This window comes from Lepidothrix coronata, unplaced genomic scaffold, assembly GCF_001604755.1.
Source record: "Lepidothrix coronata isolate B3197 unplaced genomic scaffold, Lepidothrix_coronata-1.0 Scaffold46, whole genome shotgun sequence".
Lineage (NCBI taxonomy): Eukaryota > Metazoa > Chordata > Aves > Passeriformes > Pipridae > Lepidothrix > Lepidothrix coronata.
The window spans coordinates 4,135,071-4,160,041 of NW_016690226.1; the positions used below are offsets into that span (position 1 = coordinate 4,135,071).

The 24,971-nt window shown below is 41.7% G+C and overlaps 3 protein-coding genes across 3 annotated transcripts in view; 1 reads left to right on the top strand and 2 right to left on the bottom strand.

Moving 5' to 3' along the window:
* LOC108497217 (3 beta-hydroxysteroid dehydrogenase/Delta 5-->4-isomerase-like) overlaps positions 1-2,035 on the top strand; it is an 8,622-nt gene extending 6,587 nt beyond the window's left edge. Inside the window, exon 4 of the mRNA XM_017814655.1 lies at positions 1,050-2,035. Within this exon, the coding sequence (XP_017670144.1) occupies positions 1,050-1,864 (815 nt within the window). The 3' untranslated portion in view covers positions 1,865-2,035. The remainder of the gene's footprint in view (positions 1-1,049) is intronic.
* Positions 2,036-4,769: 2,734 nt separating this feature from the next.
* ZNF697 (zinc finger protein 697) lies at positions 4,770-5,775 on the bottom strand. Its single transcript, XM_017814599.1, is given in 3 exon segments — positions 4,770-5,063; positions 5,065-5,150; positions 5,182-5,775. Coding segments are annotated over 3 exon segments (528 nt in total). The 5' UTR covers positions 5,330-5,775.
* A 10,804-nt stretch (positions 5,776-16,579) lies between these two features.
* Positions 16,580-24,971, bottom strand: part of MAN1A2 (mannosidase alpha class 1A member 2) — a 138,857-nt gene continuing 130,465 nt past the window's right edge. The window contains exons 12-13 of the mRNA XM_017814630.1: positions 23,733-23,848; positions 16,580-21,243 (exon numbers count right to left, since the gene is read on the bottom strand). Of these exons, the coding sequence (XP_017670119.1) occupies positions 21,111-21,243; positions 23,733-23,848 (249 nt within the window). The 3' untranslated portion in view covers positions 16,580-21,110. The remainder of the gene's footprint in view (positions 21,244-23,732; positions 23,849-24,971) is intronic.

The window sequence follows — 24,971 nt, forward strand, 5'->3', positions numbered from 1 at the left end:
CCTTAAAAAGAGTGGGATGGCATTTTACTTGTTTTAGCCTGACTTATTGCCAGTACCTTTCATTTCTGCTCAGTCAAACCCACAAATTGTCAGTTACCACAAATTAGAGACCAGTGGGCAGCCTCTTAGGTCCCTGCCAGGAGGAAGAGCAGAGAGCCAAGTTCCTGGAAACCTGTGCATTGGGTAGTTTGAAAATATACAGGGTTTGTAGTTCAGAAAGAGGATTTGTAAAGCTCTGTCTTTATTACTCTACTGCTGCTGCAATCACTTTTTTCACAGCAGAATGTGTTGCCTAAATCCCTGGGGAAAAATAATAATAAAAAACCCCAACAAAAAATCAAACAAATATTAAAATGTCCCCAAACCAGAAAGCTTTGTAAGCTCTGACCCCCCCCCCCCCTTCCCTACCCCGGTGCCAACAGTGTCTGCCCATGGGTGAAAAAAGCCCACTGGATCAGTGAGGGTTACTGATAACATTTGCTAGAATGAAAGCACGCACCAGTCCTTCTCCCAGAGCAAACTGATCCTAACCTCAGTCAGTAAATACTTCTGTCCTCTTTTCCCTGTTTCCCTCCACTTTCACTCTGATGCTCTTCTGGCTTTTGACCAGCCAAGACTGCTATGTACTTCATAGGCTTGCAGGACGAAAGTTTTGTTTCTCCTAGAAAAAAGAGCTTTTATAATACAAATGTTTCAAGAAATCAGACATGGATGTTCACAAAGCAGAACAGAAGCGAACAAGTTAAACTCGGCCTGATGCAGGGCTTTCCTCTCTGTCACATGCCACACAATGCCTCAGTGCAAAAATATCTTTTTAGGAAGGTAGGGAAGCAAATTTTTAAAAGGAAGGGAATAAAGAAACTAATGAAATATAATCTAAACAGGTTTGGTTTCATTTAACGTACTTCTCAGTTCAGGACAGGATTCTTCAAGCCGCAGAGAGAGGAGATCTGACCAAGCTCAGGCCAGAGATGTTGTTTCTGATCTAAAAAGCCCTCTTTTTCCTACTTTGGGAGCTCTAGATTGACTTGCATGTTTCACTTTTGAAGGTACTCAGCTACTGCTGGAGGCGTGTGTCCGCTGTAACGTCCAGCACTTCATATACACCAGTACCATAGAAGTGACAGGCCCAAACTGCAGAGGTGACCCAATTTTCAATGGTGACGAGGATACAGCTTATGAGAGCATATCGAAATTTCCTTACGCCCAAAGTAAGAGACTGGCAGAGGATTCTGTGCTGAAAGCAGATGGCCAGGTGCTAAAGGATGGCGGCACACTGATGACTTGTGCCCTGAGATCCATGTACATTTTTGGAGAAGGATGTCCGTTTCTTCAAGGTCATCTGGATAAGTGCCTGTTGAACCAAAATGTCTACCTGCGCTTCTCCAGGAAGGAGGCTTTGGTGAACCCTGTGTACGTGGGGAATATCGCCTGGGCACACGTGCAGGCGGCCAAAGCCCTGAGAGTCCCGCAGAAAGCCAAGCATATCAGGGGGAAGTTCTACTACATCTCAGATGACACTCCTCACATGAGCTACGCAGATCTAAATTACGAGCTGACCAAGGACCTGGGGTTTGGAATCGAGCCCAAGCTCCCCATGCCTCTGACAATGTTGTATTACTTCTCACTGCTGCTGGAGATCGTGAGCTTCTTGCTCCGGCCCTTTGTCAGATACATCCCCTCCACCAACCGTCACCTGGTCACCCTCCTGAATACTCCATTCACCTTTTCTTATAGAAAAGCACAAAAGGATTTTGGCTATGTGCCCCGCTACACGTGGGAAGAGGCCAAGCAGTGTACTGGTGAGTGGATTGCCTCTGTGATCCCCCAGCGAAGGCTGTACTTGCAAAGCAGTGCTGCCTAAGCCTAAAGAGAAGCTGAAACCCAGCTAAACAAGTAGGGCCTTGAGCTAGAGGAGAGCTGTGGAAGCAGTAGCAGCAGCAGAGGACTACAAAGCATTTAAAAGAATACTTTGTGTAACAGCCCACTGCCCCACTCCCACCCCCAACCTCAGAATAAATAAAAGTGAAATGTTTGTTTGCTTATCAAATACAGGCTGATGAGGGTAACTTTACTGTATAGTCCACACACACTTCTACATCTTTGCAGCACAAAGATTTACTTTTGTAAGATTCCACAAAACCCACGGTATGAACACATCAACCCTTCTTTCACTCCAAGCTACCTTTTCCACCAAAGCACAACTTTTCCTAGAACTATGATTTCTCTTTACAAATATGTGCCACTCAGCTACACCCTATTCACTCAGCGCCGCTTGCCAGCCTTACCAAACATGCAGCAGGCAGAAGCCACCTGATTGCAAAAGCTGTTACAAATTTTTAAGTGTTGTGCCATTCACCTGACAGTCAAACTTTGAGCCCTGTATGCATTGTGAGGCCAAAAGTGCAATACAGTTTCAGTAAGGACAGTATGTGGAGGGAGAGAAGGGGGAGGTTTGGTCGGGATAATACTTCCTTGTAAATTCTCATTTTCCTAGTTACAAATTTTGCAATAAATCTGACGGGTGTCCAGCAAACAACTTCAAGAAAATGAAAGGGAGAAAAAATACTACAGGACAGCCTTGGTCCTTTGCAGAGTCAAAGTATTTGTGAACACTGTGAAAAAGTAAACAGTGCTGAAAAAAACCATGCAATTACCAGGTTTCAGCTGGGAACAAAGGCTAACCTTAGCAGAGAGGTGCACATGTGCTGTTCCCATTCTACTCTGATGGCCATATGAATTTCTGCAGAATGTGTAACTTGACTTTCAGGCCAAAAATGCAGATCTTGTCTGAACAAGCAGATGTCATCCAGTGTTTGTTTCTTCAGTGTATGTCCCACTTGTTGAAAACAACTCTAAGAGATGGGAATTTCTCTGTTCTGTTCAGGATGGTGTGAACAGAAACATTTTACCCGACTCAGTACTAATGTAAATAAATCACAATTCCAGAGATGCTGACAACTTAAAGTCTGTGCTGAGTTCAATTATTCAGTGTCCTAGACATTGGATAGTCCCAGTGCAAATATTACTATTTGGTTTAGTAACATCTTTGGTTAACTGTGTAAAATCTGAAGTAATACAATACCAGACACCAGAACTTCCAGTCATATTCTGAGGACACAGAGATAAGTTTTCCAGTCTTCCATTGAAGGCCTTGTAAACACTCAGCAAAATAGAACTAACCCGCTATGCACACCCTGTTTCGCTCCACTCCTCTCGTGTACTTTTTCCCCTCCAATCTCCGTTGAGCCCGCTCTGTTTCCCTCCATTGTATTATGTCAAACTGTTGCTAAGTAGAGGGGGATAATCACTGCCCTCCATCTACTTGCTGGCTATGCTGCCGTTGACATAGCTTAGGATACTGTCCCACCACCTTTACTGCTGAAGCACAGTGATCCCTCACATCCAGCTTGATGTCTACCAAGACTTCCAGATTTTTTCAGCAGAGCTTCCCCCAGCCAGTCAGCCCCAGCTCCAGCACACAACTTTGCATTGGTCCCTGGTGAATTCTGTCAGGTTTTTGTGGGCCTATTCCTCCAGCCCACATTGTAGCTCTGAAAGACAGCTTTGCCTTCAAGCCTGTCAGCTGTTTCCCCCACTTTGGTGTCATCTGCAATCCTGCCAAGAGCGCACTTCATTGCCTCCTTTTCTCACCAAAAGCCTCCTTTTCTCACCTTTCCTCCTTTCCGTTCACCTCTGTACATACTCTGCTCCCCTCCAGAACTCTTCCTATTTCCATTTTCATTCCCCTCTGGGCCTCTCTGTTTGCAGTCTATGGGCCTCCAGTCACCACCACTCATACTCTGTTCCTTTCCAGTTGCCAGCTTTCACTCTGTTTCTGGGAAGAAGGCTCTGACCTGGCCACAAGCCTCCAAAACACTCCCAAGTACACAGAATTCACAGCCCTCTGAGTGCTACTAGTAAAGCTACAGGTCAGGTCCATGTATTTACATATACACAGTTGCCTCCAGGGTTGAATAAGGCTCTCAGGATTTATAAGACAAAACGCTGCTGAAGGTGGTTATCAAACACTGCTTAGAAAAGCAAAAAGGTGTTTAACACAGTAACATCCATCATTTTCCTAGGCTAATTATATTTCATCCTAATGTTCAGTGAGACCAAAGTGAGGGGTGCAGCCACGTGTCTGTCACTGAAGTAGGAGTAGAAAGGGCAATTCAGGCACATGGAAATAGAGCAGGAAAGGAAGGGAGAGAACAACAGAAGCAAAGCTGCTATTTAATAGGGGAAGGCACTTAGCACATCAAAGAGCTGGAATATTACAACATATACTAGAAAACTGGGACATCTTTCCCCAGGTTTAACAGAAGTCCTAAAATATCCACAGATACTGTCAGAGAGAATAGAGGACAATTTTTCTTCTGCAGTTTAGTGACTTCTTTCCCAATTGCAAGCTCCCATTGCCATTTTTGCCTTCTCAGTAAGACAGTGGGACCTTTTAACATCTCCAAGAGCCTTGCGCCCAACAATCAGATTTATAAATGCTAAATTCCTTCTTTGCTGAGCTTCTTTCCTATTTCTTGATACAACATCCCTTCCTTCAATCCCCATGACAAGCCACTCCTGCTGACAGGGTGCTTATTCCCCACTTGCGTTTCTTCTCTAACACCCCCTCCCACCTCATCAGCAAGGTATTCATACTATGACAGAAACCTTCTTCTCGCCTTTGTGATTTCTTCCTTCTTTTATTCACAGCATAGAATTTATAATTGAGGGGTTTTTTTAAAGGTGATGCACCAATGCTCATAGACTCACGAGAAATGCTGTCCTGCTGACCATTTCAGGTGAAATTTACAGTTCTATTTGAGGTGTGTCTTGTTTTCGAAACACTTCCCACACTCAGCACACATAAAGAGGTTTTCTCCTGTGTGAACTCACTGGTGTCTGTTGGGGTAAGTGCTTTGTTTGAAGCACTTCCCACATTGGGAACACACACAGGGCTTCTCAGCCGTGTGGGTTTCGTGATGCTGAGTGAGTGCTGAGAAACCCCTGAAGCCTTTTCCACATTGCATGTATTTGAAGAAAGTCTCACCACTGTGAGTTTTTTAGGTGATTCCCCAAGTGAGAGTTTCACCTGAAGCTTTTCCCACATTCAAGACAAGAGTAGGGTTTTTCTCCTGTGTGTATTTTTCTGTGGGAGTCCAGTGGGAGCTAACTACTCGCTGCACATGAAGGGCTTCTCACCTGTGTGAGTTCTCTGATGTTTAATCAAATCAGAGCTCTGCCTGACACCCTTGTTACATTTGGGGCAGTTGTGGGGTTTCTCTGTCTGGGATACCTCACACTGATGAAGATTTGATGTCTGACTCATGTATCCAGAGTGATTGTCACCTATAGCATCTTCTGGGTGGAGAAGGATGACACTGAGGCCCTCAAGAGCCTGTTCTAGATGAATACCATCATCTTGTCTCTCCCCAGAGAGCTCTCTGGTGCATCTCTGGCATGTGCTGGTTCTTATAGGTCTCTACCTTGCTACGTTTCTGGAAAGCATTATCTTCAGATGCCTCTGGCAATGTCTCATATTGTTTCACGTTCTCAGGATTGTCTGCCAGGGGACCTTCATCTTCATTCCCATTATTTACCTTCTCATCTTAATGAAGCCAGCAGGAGTGCTCAGCAAGAAAGCAACATAAGGACTTAAAGACTGTGAGCCTTTACTAAAGGCTAGTTTAAGGTTGGACTCAGAGGGCAACACCTGTGAGTCTAAATCTTCACACAGGGATTTAGAATTGTTCCCATCCTTAATCTCTGATGACTAATGATATCCTGGACTTGCCTGCAAACTCAACAGAGAAGTGACTTTGTTGGCTTTATGTTACAAATGTACTGAATCACCCTGATATATTCCTCGCCTTTGGGGATGTTGGTGGGGAGATCCCCTCCCTGCCTTGAAAATGGCCATGCACAGCTCCTGCTCTTCTTCCGTCTGGAGACCAACTGTGAATGAACCCTGAAGGAGACTTCAGAACAGCAGGAATTGCCACCTAGACAACCACTCCATTGGGAGCATACTCTTCAACCTGCAGGCTGCCCCAGCATTATCACTGCCCCATCCCTCATCCCACCACATAGTAAATTTGAGCTGTGCATATCCTGCATGGCAGATACAGTCCCCAGGGGATGGAGGGCAGGGAGGAGGACCCTTTGCCTTGCCACCCAAGTGAAGAAAACTCTGCCCCACAGCAGTGGGGTGGGAGTGCAGCCTGAGGGGAACCAGCCTCCTGGGCGCTTCCCTCAGCTCCGGTGTTAACACAGTGGGGAAAGTGTTTGAGAGAAGCCTCGATGTTGGGCCTGGGCAGGAGGATGGTGGCTCCCTCCTGGTCCACTCCTCCTGCTGCTCCCCTCAAGGGCTGATGCAGGAAGCACTTCCCGGAGAGCTGCCAGGTCAGGGGGCTGGTGGTGCCCAGTTCCAAAAGCAGCTGGTGGGTCAATGCCCCAGTGTGAAATAAGACCTCGAGGTGAGGGCAAAACCCCAAACATGGTGAAGATACTTCAATTTGCAGAAAGGGCTCCCTGTGCTGAGCTTCTCGCAGACCCCTGGTGCTGTATCCAGCTCCCTGTAGCACCTGCTGGTGCAAAACCTGCCTGACAGCAGGAAAGGAAGGAAAACATAAGGCCTACATTATTTATTTTTAGTTGGTTTTTTTGTGGTGTGGTGGGGATTTTTATGCCTCTAATTAATTCTTTGTTTTTTTTCTTGGTGCTAGGGTGCAGGGAGGGCCAGCAGAAGGTGGAGAGATGGATCCAAGCACCCACGCACCCTGAGCACCGTTGGGTTTGCATCTGTGTTGTCTTTCACTTCAGGTGTCTGCTCAAAATGGTGGAGTGCCTGTAATAAAAAATACCAAAATCCTGAGGGAATGGGTACCTGAACACATTACTCTGCTGCTCAGCAGAGAGAGCCTGTGCATGCTGTTACCCGATAACAAACACAAGCTAATAAAGATATTCTGAGAACAGGCACACTATCTGCAGAGTGGCTGATTTGCTGCACATTTACACTTCACTCTACTTTGTAGCTGCTTGTTTATATACTCTTACACCTGACAGGTTAGCAAAATGGCAACCAAAATGTACTTGATCGGTAAGAGTCTTATTATTTTTAAGTTACCATCCAGTACCATCCATCTAATTTAATTAGTTTGTTTGGCAATCAGTAAAGCAAACTATTGGTTATCAATGAAGCTCCACTGTCAGCAGGGTAGCAGTCAGTAAGAAAAATTTTGCTTCTGTAAACACACTGGAAAAGAAAAAAGTTAAGGTTCCTTTGCTGGAAAGGTGTTTATTTACCTACAGGTATGCAGAAAAGGAAGAAGTAGCAAAGATATGGCAGCGATAATTACATGCTACAGACAAATTAATGACTTCTGGTTCCAGCAGGTGCAAAAAGCTAAGTTTAAAGACCACCACTTGGTGTTAAATAATTTGCCACTAGAGAGGACAGAGAGTTTTGCTTGCTAAAAGGGAACAGGAACTCTATTAATGTATATTTTTCATAAATTTAGGAATACTGAAGAAGTGCCAGAGGAACAGAAGCAAAAGTGGCTATCATGTCAGTATCATAAATACTTGATTGACACTGGTATCATTAATACTGGTTATAGTCAATGGAGGGCAGTTGGATAGTAAATGTCAAATAGCATGTTTTTATGAAGAATTCATTTTGTCAGACAAGCGTGACACTGGTGTTCTGAGTGCATTGCAGATTTCAAATAATGATAAAAGTTTTGATTTATTATTAGATGAAGTCTGATTTACACGTTTTCATTTTACATTATGACATTAAATAAATCAATACAGACTAAATGATAAAAATCACAGAATAAATGTTTACTTTCTCAACTATGATCTTTAAATCAAATCTGCATTTTAATTTTTTTTTTTTTAAAAAAGCTTTGGTTCAATTCATAGGCTTGGTGCAGAAACAAAATGTGAAACATTTCCTACATAACAGCCTCTGTTATGTAGGAAACCAAGAGCAACAATGATCTCTTTACCTGAAAAATATGTTACTTATACATCTAGATATAACAGGTTATAGCAGCTGTGAAGCTAATTTGGAAAGTGGGAGTACAGTAGGATACATTTCAAAAGACATCCTTGTTTCACCAATTCTTGTCATGACTCCTGTAGTCCTATATAATATTCTTCTCCCTTTCTAAAGCTCTCCATCTGCATCTCCATCTCAGTTCAAAAGCCACTGGAGAACCAGACTTCCTGTATGGTTGTGCAATGGATATTCTAGCCATACCACTGCTTGCTATTTCTAGAAGTTCCTCATTCAAATAACTAAACTTCTCATATTTCTTAAATAAGATGCGCCTCTCCAGTACTAGCAACAAACACAGAATATTAAGTAGTTGAGGATTAATCTATGAAAGGGAAAAGGACACTAATCAAAAGTAAAGAGGATCTATTAAATCTCCATCTTGGTTCTATTATAGGTGCCACTCAATTCTGTGAGTGTCAGCTGGGCTGGTAGGGGGTTTGTTGTCATGTGGCCAGAAGTTCCTGGCAGTGAGATGCTCAATTAACCAACTAGCTTGAACTGGGGAGCTCATGGAGTGGGGCTTCTCTTCTTGTCAAGTTCATGTCCCATTTGAAAAATGCAGAGAACTCTTTAGGCACCAATAGTATAGTATGTCTACAAAACTGGCTTCTTCAAGTACATTTGTCATCAGTGGATGCACTGGCTCTCACAAATGCAGTCACGGGAATAGGTGGTAAAGAGGACTGTAGAGAATGAGGGCTGAAAGGTAAGCACTGCCCTTCAATGGTATGAGTATCTTCCATTAAAATGCCCATCACTAAGTTTAAGATGGTCACTCTTGTGGCAGGCTTCTTTTGGTCCATCTAGCAACTGATGTCTCTTGTCTTTGGGGCTTTTGAAATAAACTCTGGCACACAGGTACTCCTGGAGCAATGGTCTTTCTGGTCAGTCATAAGGAATAATTAAGAAATGAAAACTGTTCTACTCTGAGCACAGCACAGTAGGTTTTGCCTGTAAGAATTGTTTGAGGCACTGGTTTTGCAGTGTTTTTCTTGCTTCTAGGGACTTTTCCTCAGTACCTTTACACTTACTAGTTATATATTTACAGAGAAAAAGTAATTACTTTTATGATGATCTTATTTACTTTGACTTCTCTGTTTGTGGTGTTGCTATGAATGAGGGAAAGGAACTAAGAAAATTTCACAGCAGGAGCTCGATCACCTCTTGTAACAAGCACTGTGATAAACTGCAAACTGACCAGGTCCCACCACAGGATGTAGATCCCAGCTGGGATCTCTCCACCTGGCTATACTGCCAGTGACTCTCTGCCTGGATTGAAGCTGTGGGAACTCCAGGGAGCAGGCAGAAGTGCTGTGCTATGCTGAACATCAGTGCCCAGGCAGAGGGCAAAGCTTCCTGCTGTACTGGAAAGGCAGGTGGGAAGTGGCTACGGATAGATCTAGGTGGGGTCCCAGGGTAAGGACTAGGTCCACGTTCCTATCTCATCACCCTTTCACGGGGGAAGGTGTTTTGGAAAAGGGATGTCACGGACCGGCCGCTGGGTGGGGTGAGTGCAATATAAAACTGTGACTTTTCTAGTATGTCCCGTCCCCGAAGCTCCTGGGTAACACAGCGTGCAGAGCGGGATCTGAGCCTAGGACTTACTCCACGGTGGCATCCTTTGCTTAGAAAAGAAGGAGTTTATGATCAGCTATTCGATAGGATTGATGCTTGTATCACACCATTTAAATGGGCTGTCTCTGTTGGGCTGTCTCTCTTACTACCACAAGATGGTATCTTTAGCGATAGTTTCTCCTCACTCGCTCCGTGAAGCCCAATTTAATATTCTGACTGTGGAGTTTCTGTCTTCACAAGGTCTGCGCTTTTATCACAAATAACACAGTTCAAGGTTGCTGGCGCAGATTGCCTGCTACTGGGTACACTGGACTCAGACAAACGGAGGCAAATGATTAACCTGATACATCACATGAAGCATTCATACAACTAATATTCATCTCACCTCCTCTCCTGCTAACATTCTCAGGTGCTTTGCAACCCAAGTCTAGCCCTCTTACAAGGCGAAATTTCACAGTGTAGCTTTAAGAGAATGGCTTGATGCATCTATTTCAAGAAAAGGTCTCAGGTTCATCCTCTAATTATTGCTCCAGTGGGAGTGATGCCATGTGTAGCTGTGACAACAGAACAGTTAGAGCACAGCTGAGATAGTGTCTGGAAGAAGGTCTCAAACTCAGAGTGCCACTGTCTAGTTTCTGTTCTTGTCTGAGGACAAACTGGTTCATACACTGGAAGTCTGCACTGGGGTCTGTACAAGCAGGTAGGTAGCACAGGATTAAAGAATCCACAAGTTTGTCCCTTCTCTCCTTCCTTCAGCACTCCTGCAGCAAGATGTGTAATAATCATGGGTGATAGAGTTGAGGTAAAGTGTATAAATCCCATTCATTATTCACTTTTGAGTGGAAAAATTATCCTGCTCCTATAAGCATCTGTGGAAGAATCCAAAAGTAATTGTGAGACTCACAGTTATATCACGGAACATTTTATGTGCATGTCATGCTATTGAGTGTTGCGTTTTATACTTGGTTATTGTAAGCTATCTCACTAAAAACAGGATGTTGCCGATTCTTTAAACCAGAACAGTCAACAGGATAAATTGCCTGGTATGTCTAGGGAATGAAGATCCATATCTGCTTCAGATTTAACTTTCAAAAAATTTTGCTTTCCAAAGCAAGTTGCCTTTAATTTGTAGCAATGCTCAGGGTGAGCTTAATGCAGCAGTGCCCACTCTTGATCATTTCATGGTACTGGAACTTCTGCCAGATTGGGAGACATGCCAAGTCTTCTTTTTCTTTTATTTTTTAAGCATGTGTTTCATCATTCTGAAAGAAAAGGAAAGGGCTTAGAAATATTAAACTCTCAGTGACTCAAAGGCTCAAGATTAAAAAAAAAACAACCAAAAATGAGGACATGGAAAAAGATCCTCAAACTTATTATTTAGAAGCAATCTCATAATTCTCGCAGCCTGACTCAAGAGTTCTTGAAAAATCTAGGCTGTCAAGCAGGTTAAGTACACTCTTTTCTAAACAGGAGCCAGTTGAAATCTCACAGAGGTTACCAGATCCTCCTGATCAGGTGTTTCTGCACCCTCCCAGAAAGAAGGCTCTGCACAGTTCATGTCCACATCACAAACTCATCTCCATCCTTTGTGTTGATTTCCTGATCTGTTCAGGGCAGCCTGATGTGTCCCCTGCACTTGGCTGGCTGTTCTGAGCTTCGCTGATTCCTGAAATGGGGAACTTGGCACATCCTGGCAAGTTACACAGAGCTGAGCGAAGGATGTTCTGCATTTGTGAGGCAGACTGCAAGTGTCTGACATTTGAACCTAATGTTCAAATGTCACCAATTTGGAAGTCAGTCTGACACTATTATCAAAACCAAATCATGACTTCAAATTTTGAGCTGACCAGCCTGGATATGCCTTGAACACAGAATACAGCAGGGAACAGAGAGGTGAGGAAGGTGGTACCAGCACCAGATCACACCCAGCCACATCAGTACCCTTTTCCAACAGCTCAAGCTGGGAGAGAAATTTCTACAGCAGGGGTAAAATATGGATGTGGGCAGAGCATCTTTCTGATGCAGCTAACAAGCATCTGGCACTGAATATAGCCTGTTCAGAGGGAACATCTCCAGGGCTACGTGCTGTGCTCTGTGAAGGGGTGGGTGTGCTTTCCCCATAGACTTCTATTAAGAAACAGTATGAGCAGGATCTGGAGGAAATTGTAGGCAGCATATTGAAAGGTTTACTTAGGCGACACACTGGAAAAGCAGCATCTGTGTATTATTTCAGCTAATAAAAAATGAATGTAACAATGTCTCCTGGATGTGGCGGTAAATTTTTCACTGTTGTCACCGAATTCATCAAAGTGTGCTTCACAGTAAAGCAATTAATTCCACAATTTGATGGCCGGTGTGTATTGAAAGAATTTGGGGATTATTTTCCTGTGGAAAATTTCCACGTTAGTTGCAAAATATCTAATGAGAACCTAAAAAGCTAACCTTGCTGTGATTCAAGTAGAAATACAGTGTCTGAGCTTGGCATAAGGTTTTAGCAGACAGTAATACTAGTTTGACAGAAATGGTTGCCCAAGAAATATTGGTTCTAAGATTTGAGCACACTAACAGCAATAATCCATAGATTCTTTGAAATTATTTCCCTGGCTAAAGTGTGCAAAATGCATAACCACGTATCAGTGCAGATCTAAGAGTGCACTTGCAAAGATGCCAGAGAACTGTCAGGGAAATCCCTTAATGTGAACGTTAATTAGTACAGAAATAACCCACAGACATAAAGCACCTCAAATAATAATGGGATACCTACCCAAACAAAGGACAAAACGAGAGTATAAATGGGTGCAACAGACAGTATCTTCAGAGATTATCTCTCTGAGGGTACTGATGATCTTCACTTATTTTGCTGTGTAAGAATCACTGGACAAAGGACTTCATTTGTGGTCCACACCACTCTTTTTACTATCATATTCTTAGTTATTTGGTTTTTCTTCAAAAAAAGTCTTGAGATAAAAAGAGATTGGCGTCCTATGAAGCACAGCGTGCTTCAACACATTGCAATCTTTCTGATACAGCCACAGCAAATCAATGTTGAAAGATCATTGGATAACCATGTTAGAAAACTTAACAGAAAGTATTTTGATGAATTTCTACTTATCATTACTCAATCAGTGTAGCAAACATGAACAAATTGCTCCCATCTATGAAGATATGAAAAGTTTTGGTGTTTTTTTTTGTTTGACCCACTTGCATTTTACACTTGCCCTGCCTTAGAAACAAATAACAGAACAAAGGAAAGGGATTTTGTAAATTCAGTTCTACATTCAGAGACCCCACAGGTGTTCTAGAATGCAGGACAGGAAAGGACCTCCTACATTCTTGATTCAGGTACATGAAATTGCAGGCAAGCACACATCATCTTCCCTTTTTTCAGTAGATAAACATGTTTTCTACTTCTAGGACCTCATCGTCAGAAATGATTCAGACATTGCAGGTATCAATTTGTGTGGGGTTTTTTGTGGCAAGTTTGTCCTCCAGGAAAAACAGCTTTTTTTTTTTCTCTCCCAGGATGATCTATCACTTGATGTTTTGTGGACAGCAGTTATCCCCTCTGTCAACCTTCCATTTTGCCATGCTAAACTCTTTCACCTCTCCTGATGCCAACTCTCCATTCCCTAATAAGCCTCAATACTCCTGTCTTACACCTGTTCCACTGAGACAAGCCCTTCTAAATACAGGTGACCAGAACCATACATGGTATCTCAGATATGCTTTCTACAACACTGGCACTTCTTTGCTTTCATCAGAAATACACTTTCAATGAATGGATGCTTTGCCAATGCCATGAGGCTCTTTGACAGAGCTTGTTCTGCACACTGACAGCCTCTATTGATTCAGTAAGTGACTGGACTAATTCCTAAGAACAATCCCCCTCCCTGGATGTCAAGGTCTATTAAATACAAAGATAACCACCAGCAGCTCATGAAGCTGCATATCATTCCAAGGTACATTGGTAAAGTATCAATACTTACTTTCTTGCTCTTCTGTAGGAATTTGCTCTTGATCAGACTTGAGGTTAGACAGATCTTAGTTTTGACCCAGCACAACCCTTTTTTAATTTTCATTTGCTTTTTTTCATCCTGCATTGGTGATCTGTGTATTATAACTGACTACACATTCTGTATTTTTTCATCGTTACTGATTTCAGACTGATGACATCCCAGATTATAGTGACAAAGTTTGTTCTTAGTCCCTGGAGGAACAAGTTTGCATTTTGACTTTTTGTCTTCTACTGTTCCAGGCCTCTAGATTAGCTGATCCTTCATTCTCTTTATTGACAATTCTTTCTAACTTTTTCCTACAAACAAATTCTTCTTGCCATTACAGAAGATTTGTCCTAGTACCAGGATTCAGTGACATTCATTAGAACACCTAGAAGTTTCCTTCTCCGTTCTATACATCCATTTCTCCTTTATCCAGTTCCTTATCACTGTGCAGCTCTTGTGTTCAACTTTATATTTTTCAGACAAATTAATCAAGGTGCACGATTGCATACATTACTGGAGTTCAGTTACATGAGATGTAACATACATCCTTCACCTGGAAAATGACGGATCTCATAAAAAGTAGCATCTGATTACCCTGAGAACTTTGGTATTCCAAGTTAATTCTGCATCTTCAGGGACTCTTTAACTCAAAACACATTCTGTGACCTCACAGATGGTTCAAGTTGAGCCAGAAGCTCTGTAAAGGGATTCACAGGAATGCTGGACATGATCCACACACCAGTCATGGATGGGTCTATCTGTCCACATGGGAAATCTTCCAGCACCTCATCTCCTGAAACCCATGCCCAGGTCTCTGCCTCAGCTGCTGTAGCTGACTGCTGGCATCCACTTGTATTCTTTGAGACTTCCTCCACTGATTTCCTTGCTCAAGTAACAGCTTGGATTGGCGAACAGACGGGTGTGCAGACATACACAGCACCAGCTTGTGGAAGAGACAACTTGAGGACATTCTTCCATTTTGTTGCTGTATCATAATGCAGTTCATACAGGACTTCTGTGTGACCCCATACCAACACATCATGCTATTTTCCCAGTCATCCTTTTTGGTTTATATGGTAACAGATACACATCATACCTGTTGCCTGTGACTACTTGTACAATGGAAACCATGTAAGAAAGCAAACAGTGAAATTATTGGTACACATGGACACACAGTGTTTTTTTCTTCCTCCTCAAATCCTTCCCCAAATTTTTATCTGGAAGTAAGTTTGACTGTATGAGTGACCGCTCTTCTCAAACCTTTTCACATGGGAGTTGGCTCAGTCTGAAATATTGTCAAAAAGACTCTTGCTCTGCACATTAAAAAGAAGAACACCATCAACAATCTTCACACATCCTACATGTGAAGCAGCACAGATAGAGTAATGCTTCCTTTCCAAAGCCCACAGAAAGCACTGAGAGAAGCCAACTCCCTGAACTACAAGATGAAGGCTAAAAATAGCCCATTAAAGGATTAATTTCAGGATTTTAAAATATAGCTAATTAATATGCATAGGAAAGGCACATGGTCTCCAGGAAGGAGCACACACAACCAGAGAGTCTGCAAGGGAAGGGAGGAGGCGGGTGACATGCAGGCAGAGTGCCAAAGGAGAGATAAAAGAGGATATTCCCTATATATATCCCTTGGATAGAGAACATGCAAAAAAAAAAGTGTTTTTCAGAAGAGGTAGAAGCAGAGGGGTGAAACACTTCACTGTTGAAGAGGCAGAAATAACGCAGTGTGACCACAAAGGATAGGATCCTGTGTGAAGAGCAGTGAGGACAGTCATGGAGTCTTCAGTATCGGCCAAAATGTTACACACAAGGACAGAGAGCCTCATGGTACCAGGGCACAAGGTTTCGTGTGTTAGACGTAAACATGCTTTGATACACAAAGTGAATTTTAGTGAGGTGGCTTAAGGGCTGAGCACACCACAGAGAGGTCAATGGAAGCAAAAGCTGCTGCTTTGGTAGTGACTCTGCAGTTGGAAGCTAAGTGCATCATGAACATGCCTGCATGGAAAGCTAGGGAGCAACAGCTGAATGCAAAACCGGATCTCAAGATGGATGGCATGGCAGGGTGTGGACCTGGTGTCATGTGTTGCACTGGATTATGGCATTTCGGAAGCAATTTTCTCTTCTGAAGTAATACTGAAGTAGGTCACTGCAGCCTGAGGCTAAAGCACCCTCATTGGGTACAGCCTGGGAAAGCTGAGCATTGGATGTAAAGCACTTACACAGGAGGCACAGGCTGGCAGTCATGAAAACAAGGTACCACATATGAGCAACATGGGTGACATCAGACAGTAAGGATTATCCACAGGTAGTGTGAATCAGAAAGCAAATCTGGTTATTCAGGGGCTGAACCGCAGAACAGAGAACTACAGCAGCAATTCCAGTGAATTTAAAGGTGTAGGGTGAAAACAGGCTCACTTGAAACCATTTCCTCATACCAATTTCCCTGTAAATAACATTTAAACAATTACAACTTTTTCCATTTCACAGAGGGCAGAGGAATGGACGGACAGACTTAACTGCCCAATTCACTGGCTACTTAGCCTCAAGAAAAGCTGGAGTTTTAATCTGGTATTGTAAGAAAATTCCACTTTCACACAAGTTTGACAAAAGGGGAGAAATCTCATGATTTTGTGGGATTTCACTTTCACAGTCGCACAGAAACAGCCTCAGACTGCTGTGCATGCAGCTGCATCTTGAGAACAATCTGAGCACTACAGCAACCTGTTAGAAGCAAGCAGGGGTACAGGGGGTTAATTTTGCAACAAGGGGTCTTGATACATGTTTAAGTTGACAAAGTCCTTAGAAGAGCTGCAGGGGAGAGAAAAGTTGCAGCATCACCAAGCCTATGAATAAGGTCAGCTTCACAGTTCAGTGCGCCAGGATGTTGCTGTTGGAGGCAAAGGACATAAACCACACCTTTTTCACTTAAAGACATTCTTTATTCAATCTTTTTTATATACAATATTATTTTTTTATCTGTAAAAAGTACATATGCAGGATTCCAGGTCAGAGGCAGAAGGTTTCCACATCAGAAGATAGACTTTTAACCTTTTATTATTTTGGAGGAAAAATAATCTGTCAGTTTTAGACAAAGCAAGAATAAAGGCAGAATGCAAATCCAACTTCCACCAAGCAATTAGGATTAAAGGCAACAATTCACTGTAACAAGTCAGGCTGTCTCCTCCAACTTTGGTGGTTCCCAACTCTTCTGGGCAATTACAGAGCAGTTTGTTAGAAGGCGCTGACAGCTGGAGCAGCTCGTGCTTATCATCTCTGCTACAGTCATATGCACATAACTTGCAAAAGAGCTTGGGGTTCCTCTTTATATGGCAACACAAACCCTTGAGTCAGAAGACTGTTTCTCAAAATTCAAGGAGCAAAAGAGGGATGTCTTATTCAGGGTGAACAGATCTCCCAACTACAGTATGGATCAAGAGCTTGTTTTCACTTTTCTCTGGTATCAAGAAGCCTGTTTCTTATTTGTCCCCTTAAAAACATGGACTAGACCTACCAGGCTCAGTTTGCCTCACCATTTTCTGTGGATGCCATTTTATATTGTTGATCCTTTAAATGTTAATGCTATTAACCACCTCTCCATTCAAACTAAGGAGAGTCATGTTATGAAGGTTTATAAAGCATTTCCTCAGGGACAGAAGAGGGGATCATAAACAGCCCAACAGGGCTTTGCTTAGAGGACAGACCTTTAACCTTAAAGGATGGTATTAGAGGGAGTAGGTAATTACTGTCACTTTTTAGAATCCAGGTAACATTCAAATCCTGTAAAATACTGGTGGGTATACATCAGTCATTCGGAGGTAGAAGACAGTGATCCACAAATTTGGAGGATCATCAAAGGTGTGACTGGAACATGGAACTACTTGCTTTTCCTTTTACTCCAGGGCACCTACTGTTTTCCATACTTTTCTTACACATTAAGTTTTAAGGACTACATTGTGCAGCAAAATTAACACAGAATATCATTCAAGGGTTTTGTTTTTATTTAGAGGACAAAGCTAAGAAGCTGACTTCTTGACCGCAGGACACACACAGCTCCAGGGTTGTTAATGGAAGCTGCAGAAATCTGGCCTCTTTGAAAAGTCAAGCTGTAATTGTTAGAAAAAAATTTACTGCTGGCAGATCCTAACCAACAGGCAAGTTTGAGGCTTGGATTAGGAAAAGAACCATACATCCTTGTTTTGACTGCATGCAAACAGGAAGTAGACAATTCTGGGATTTCCAGGCTCTTGCCCAAGTCCAGTGTGCCAAAAAATGTACATGATTTTCTGTTCTTTATTTCATTCTGTAAGGGGAAAGGGTATTGTAGAAATTGGTAAAATGGGACAACTACCTAAAGAAAATGAGGATTGTTTTGTTAGAGAGTACAGTGCAAGACTCAGAAACAACTAGGACTAGAAAGTCATTTTGTGCTTAAATTTACACTTTTATCTTCAAGAAAGTAAGTCAGCAGCAACATAATGAAAATGGCAATATTCTGCTGTACCTTATGTACCCAGAGGCAAAACAGTCTGAACTTTGGGTTGCACGTAATACCATTCTGCAGATCAGAACCTACTTTTCTGTGAAGGACTTAGAACAAGGGCACATCACTTCAGTCAGAAGTTTCAATATATGTGGTGCTTGGTTATTAAGCACAAGTCTCACTCAGAACCCATTACCTCCAAACTCTGCTTGATCTAGGAAATCTCAGGATGAGATTCATGAATGACATAGCAATTAGTCCTTAAAATGCATTATTTTTGATAGACTATGCACATCATTAACTTCTGGAGGGAAAGGATAGTTGATATTTTAAAGAGTGATAAAGTAGAAACTGACTGCTGTTGGGGTAACTGGAAAATAAGAAACAAGTCCTTTATTTGGTACCTGCTGCTTATCTACACAAAGAAGAAATAGCAGTACTGTACATCTGCTTTGAGAAAAATACCATCCCATAACAGGAAATGGGATTAGTCCTCAATCCAAGAATTCCTGTGGCAGTGAGTTGACCCATTGGGATTCATGGAGCAATTAATTTGAAGGGTTGCTCTTTAATTCACAAGAGGGGTATGGAAGAGCAGCAACAATAAGAAGTTTGCTGTTCTGGGAACTCCAGAATTCTGTCCTGGACCTCCCTCTGAACAGACTGGCAGCCATTCTACATCTGCATTTACTAGGATGTGTATGGGGATGGCTTTATGTGTTGCTTTTATTTTTCTCTCTTTTTTTTTCAAATAAAACAGAAGAGTCTGCTTTTCCTCTTTCTCCTTTGTACCCGGAGAGATTCGGGAGAACAAGGCAATTGAGTGCAGTTTTTAACAAATAACAGTTCTCATGGGACTGGAAAAACAATTTGAAAACACAACATATTTGAACTTTGGAAAATGAAAAATGACTAGTTCTTCAGTGAATTACTGAATAATAATTAGAAAAATAAATTAATGTGGGACCAGTAAGAAGAATCCATTTATTAACCTACTTCTAATTTTAAATTAAAAAATACTGGAATCAGTATTATTTACTATATTAATTACTTCATCAGTTCTCAAATTATTTTCAAGATACAGCTGCAATTACTGTAACTAAGTAACTGGTATTAAGATACAAAGGTTGAGATTGGAGCTTGTGGCCAGCTCCATGTCTTCTTCCTCTTAAACTAAAGTAACTGGCTGGAAAAAAGCATCTGATGGCATTTTTATTTAGATCATCTGATGATTTCTATATCTAAGTTAGTGTCATAGACAAATGAGGAATAATTTTAGGGGGGAAACTCTACAGTCAGATATAATATGATAGGGAAAAAGGTTTTTATATATAAAACTTCATATAAAAACATTTTTGAGGGGGCAAAATAGCACCCTCTCCCTTTAGATCTGATGGTGTACTGCTGTAGCTCACTGAAGAGTTGATCTATGTCTGAAAACATCATAAAGATTTTTTAAAGACTCAATCTGTGCATGAATTAGGAGGGCAAGGAGCACCTAAAAGCTGTTCTTCAGCAAAGGGGCCAGTCACCATGGCAAAAAGATCTGAGAGCTATACAGGGGAATAAAAAGAATAATTTGAGCTGGAACAAGAGTAGGAAGAGATTGTGAAGGACAAAACTGAAAAGACACAAAAGCTGAAAAGACCTGAAAAAACCAAACTTCTTTTGGCAAATAAGTGAAGACTGAAGCGGACTCCATTTAAGTGATACTGTCCAGCCCAGCCATGGAGTACTTGAAAATAACGCCATGCAGGTAGCAGCACCTCATTCCTCATAAATTAATGAAAGAAGAGACTCTTCAGTTTCTTTTTCCACTCATATGTAAGAGATGTTAAGTTGCTTCCAAAGAAGATCATGTTGCATTTGTACTAGAGCCCCCAGAAGAACAGCAAGTTTTGTAAACTAAATCAAAGGCGATTTTAGGCTTCTGTCATAAACAACCTTCAAAGAAGGTTCTGTGAATAGAATTCAAAGAACGAAATGTAACTTTTAGGAAAAATCTAGATTGTGTAGAATAATATAAAGCAACAAACTCCAGGTGCTTAGCTCAAGGAGAGCTTTTTTTAGTTCCATATGTATCCTTCTATATAAATCACGAGATTGTTTTTCTTAAGTTGTCATCTCTGTTTATTTAGCTAAAAGAACCATGACTGAGAATGGTTTTTTTCATGTGACATGATTTGTGAGGAAGGGAAGCTTAGGCTCCTTCCTACCCCTGCGATATACTCCAGACTCTGTGACTGTAGCTTGCCAAATGAACTAAGCCCACGCTGCTGACAGTGAACTACAAACCAAATGCTTACTAATTGTTTTTTCTTTTTGGATATAAGCATTATTTTGAAAAGGGAAAATGAGGAGGCAGTACTGTTTATAGTTTAGAGTTTAGCTTTAATAGCTTAGAGGCCCTGAGAATGGCTGCCAGTCTGGACAAACAGATGCTCCTTAGAAAATTCAGACAGGTACAGAAAAAAGTTCAAATCCTGGTGCTGCTGGTGTAGTGATGTCGCTTTTTGTTTTTGTTTCGTTCATGCCATCATAAAAAAAAAAAAAAGAAAAAGAAAACCTAGGTATTTGGAACCCACCCGATCTGAAGAGGTGACTGGTGTGTTGTTCCTTGCAACAGTGAACAGCAGCAGCAAGTTCCTCTCCCCAGATGGGAAAGCCTCTTCTTCCTTAAGCTGCTGCATTAATATTATCAGTAGATTCCATGTCTTGCTAGGGTTCAAAGCATGTGAAGTCTCTGTCCTGCAAAAATCACGCTGACGTGTTTTGGTCATGTATAAAACAGAACTTTTAACTTATCTATATGTTGAAGAGCTTCATTTCTCACGCTGGTACTTGTTTGACTTGGAGGTCTAGTTTTACCAAGCGTCTGTCTGTCTCCTCTCCTGCTTAAAGTCTCAAGTGGTCCATGTAAACAAAACAGAGCTGAAAACAGTCTCTCTTCCTCCTCATAGAGCTGTTTTTATCGATATGCAGGATTTCCTGACAGTGTGGTGTTGGCTAAATGTAAAACAGGCAGAGGATGAGCTTCTGTGTTAAAAACCCAGTTGTCTAATGGTAGAAGATCATCGTTGGAGAAAAGCAGATACAAATACCTACAAATCAAGACAGAGAGGAAAAATGGGTATTAAAGCAGAGCAACAGGCAGGCAGGGGCAACACAGCAGTGTCAGGCCCCACCGTTCAGCAGCTAAAGATATAAACAAATTACTTGCTCTCAACCTTTGTACAGCACCCACATAACCTCTCCTATTATGACCTGGAGAGTCATTTTTATTATGATCAAGGCCTTCAATGAAAAGTTGTTATAAAGACAGCATTTTAATCTTTCCAAGAAACTTTTGTTTTTTGAGTCTCCTTTCCAAGACTTGCAATGGAAAACAAACATAAAGACACAAAGCACAAGGATTTGGAGGACAGGGGAGCAGAGAAGTAGTTGTCAAAAAACTCTTCTTAACAGAATAAACCCACTTGGAAATTACTAATCCTCTTTAAGCTAAATCAAAGATTTCACAGCAGCACAAGAAAAGCCACTAAGCCATGGCAGATACTTGACTTGTCATCACTGTTCTGGAAGCTGGTTCAGCTTCTGGTGGGAGGATACGGGACTATATACTGTGCAGAGTGGTTTCATAAATGTTGTACATTGTAATGTAATGCAGAGAACATGAAGCATGTAACAAAATTAAGGTTATTGGACATACACGGGAAAAAAGTATTTCTTGTTTCTTTTTTCTTAAGACACACTGTTGAATATGGCTGTGCTACACACTGTAGGAGGTATTGGTAGTGAAGATTTCTGTCAAGACTTCTTAACTCAACTGCTAAAATTCAAGACATTTCCCTTGTTACAGAAAAACTGACTGTGTGAGTGCAAGCGCAACACCATGGTGTACAGGACCTCTCATCTCCTGCTGCAGCTTGCTTTTCTGTCATCCAGAAAAAGACAAGTCTTGGAGCACTTGACAAGGAAGGGGTGTCGTTCCCACTAGTGGGTTCTGTCACATCCAGAATGTGCATACACATTGTTCTGCTGTTACTTCATGCTCTCGCCATCAGACACTGGTAGTGTCTGCTGCCTACAGTCATGTGTCACTGCCTGATCATTTCTCCCACTGCCTTTATTTGCCAGCTCTATCCACAGCACAACCCAGTCAGTGGAGCACTACTTTTTCCTCCCTTCCTCACCAATTAACTGTTTACGGATAAAAATTTCTTGCTGAGATGATTCCATTTTGTCGTGCATATCTCTTTCTCCACACTTTTCATTTGTCTTTAAAGCATCATGCCTTTCCCTTCCTCAATACTCCTGCCTTGCTCTCTCCTCTGCAGCTCTATAAACTCTCTTTTGCCACAGCAGCAATGTTTCATCTTACTCAAACTCACTTCCTCATTTGATTCACACTTTTTCTTTGAATAACTGAAGCAACCTATTTTTACATCTTGCTCCTTCCCACTCAACAGGTACCTTCTTGCCAGGTACTGCCCAAAACTCTCATAATTTCCTGTGTTATCCTTAATGATTCAAAGTATCTGAGCAGCAATAATGCATGTTTGGGAGAGTTATCAATTTTTAAGGGGAATGAAAATGCAGAAGTGATCATTAATAGCAGAAAAGATTACAGCAGGCATTCCATAACACACATTTTATGCCCCTCTTCTAAGGGACATCTTCATTTTCCTCATGGCATCACACCCATTATGTCTTTATTTTTATTTGAGTTATCTTGACCTTCTGTTCTCTATTTTATCTCAATGTGAAACCAGTTTCTGGTTTGGTTATGCCAATTGCATCACTGTCAAACATCTAACATCCAGCTTTTCAATAAAACTTTGTTTTGTCCCACAGTCAGGAAATTATCCAAACCAAAAGCCAATAAAAATTTCTGAGTTCTCTCCTAAAACTGCTACCTTCTGCAATGCTTGCACTACAGTATATCCAGTTACTGAGTGACACATCAGTGAATTTTCAGATCTCCTTGTGATTATTTAAGATGCAGACAGATTCTGGTAATATATCAGAAGTCAGCCTTGTCACCACAGAAGTCCCTTAGGAGCAGATTTCATTCTCTGATTTGGCTTTTATAGGCAGATCAATCATATAACATCAGCTCCTGGGGAGGTATTGTTTCTCTGACTGGACCTGTTTGAAACTGCTTCCTCTCTCTTTGGGAACATAGCTTTTAGTCTCCAGAAAATGAACTTGAAGGATTAAATGAAATAAAATTAAAAAAGTCAACAGAGTAGGTAGCAGTACCTGACTTTCTTTTTATAATGATAACATAGGGAAAAAAAGTATTGTAATTATGTAGAGGAATTTGATAAGAAGCCAGCAGATGGACACTATTCCCTTACAGACAATGAACTTGGAGCCCCTTCTTGTCAGTGAAACACATTGTGGTGCCTGAAATAGGCACCAGTACTGCGACTTGCAGGATCTGCTTTCTCCCCTCTCCATTTTGTGCTCCCAGCACCACAAATTAATCTTCAGATACATCAGCTACAGCAAAAACTTGTTAAGCCACTGCATTCTTCTAGAGGTTAGATGCCAGCTTTTACCGGAAGATGCAAGAGTGAAGACTTACTTCAAGGTTTCAGCAAGGAAAAAGCTCTGCTGTACGTCATCGTATGTAGGAGATGAGGAATAGACATCCTTGACACCAGAAAAGCCACCACTAACTCGGCAATACTTGTCAATTGCCTGCAAAGAGGAAGGGAAAAGACATAGAGAATGTAATTGTAGAACAACATTTGGGAACATTAAAGAATCAGGCTCGTTCAATAAAAGAGGTGGTTCTTTCCGTGCCACGTTATTCTGCTGTGAATCTCCTTGTCAGAGGATGTTATGGATGTTAACAGTTCATGCTGCCAAAAAAAATAAAAAGGGACTGGACACATATAGAAGTAGCATCCCTCCAGGGCTACTAACAACACTGCATTTGGCAAACTGCTGCATGCTAAGAAAGTATTCCAGGGAAAACACTTTCTTTCCTGGGTATTTACTGTTGGCTGGTATTGATGACATGACAAGGACTTTTGCCCTGAGCTTGTACGGCTCCTCATAGCCAACACTGAGTAGAACATCCATCAGTCAAATCAATGCAATATGTACTACTGTGTGCATAGGAAGATGACAAGCATTCCTGGATTTTGCAGCTGGAACAGTCTGAAGAGTTACAGGAACTCTGTGACTAGTAGCCAGACACAGAGACTTACTGAAAGTAGGAATAAAATACTGAACTCATCTTTAGCAACTGTTGATTTCATCTTATAAACTCTTCTAGCTGCTACTTTTTCTGTACATTTCCATCTCCTACATATGCTTTTCTCTGTTTCCCCTTTATACAGCTGAAACTCAAGTCAGCTTGTGTGCTGGACTGCAGAAGAGCTCTTTTTCATTAAAGCATGAAGTTTAAAACTGTAAACATTCTATGCAGAAAGGGACCAATGGATCTGCAATTCACAAACCACCCAGCTCCAACACAGTACTGCAAAAAGCACAATGGAAGAGGAGGAGACTGGAAAGAACGTGTTAGAAGCTCAGGGCACCTCTCGCCTACACTTTCATTATTCCACTCGCATGCACGACCTTACAGCACACAAGGATATCAGCCATTAAAACCGGCTCCAAAGAAACGACTCTGAAATGATTCACAGGTTATTTGTGCCTCCCTGCTGCTTTGACTGTGCTTCCTCAGCAGACACCAACTCTTTTAATAGATTCATGCAGGGACAGAAAAGGAACAGGGGTGAAGGAAAATGTTTGGCTTAGGATGTCTGTCATTACCAATGACTGAACGCAGCTACCTGTAGTTCAGTAATCT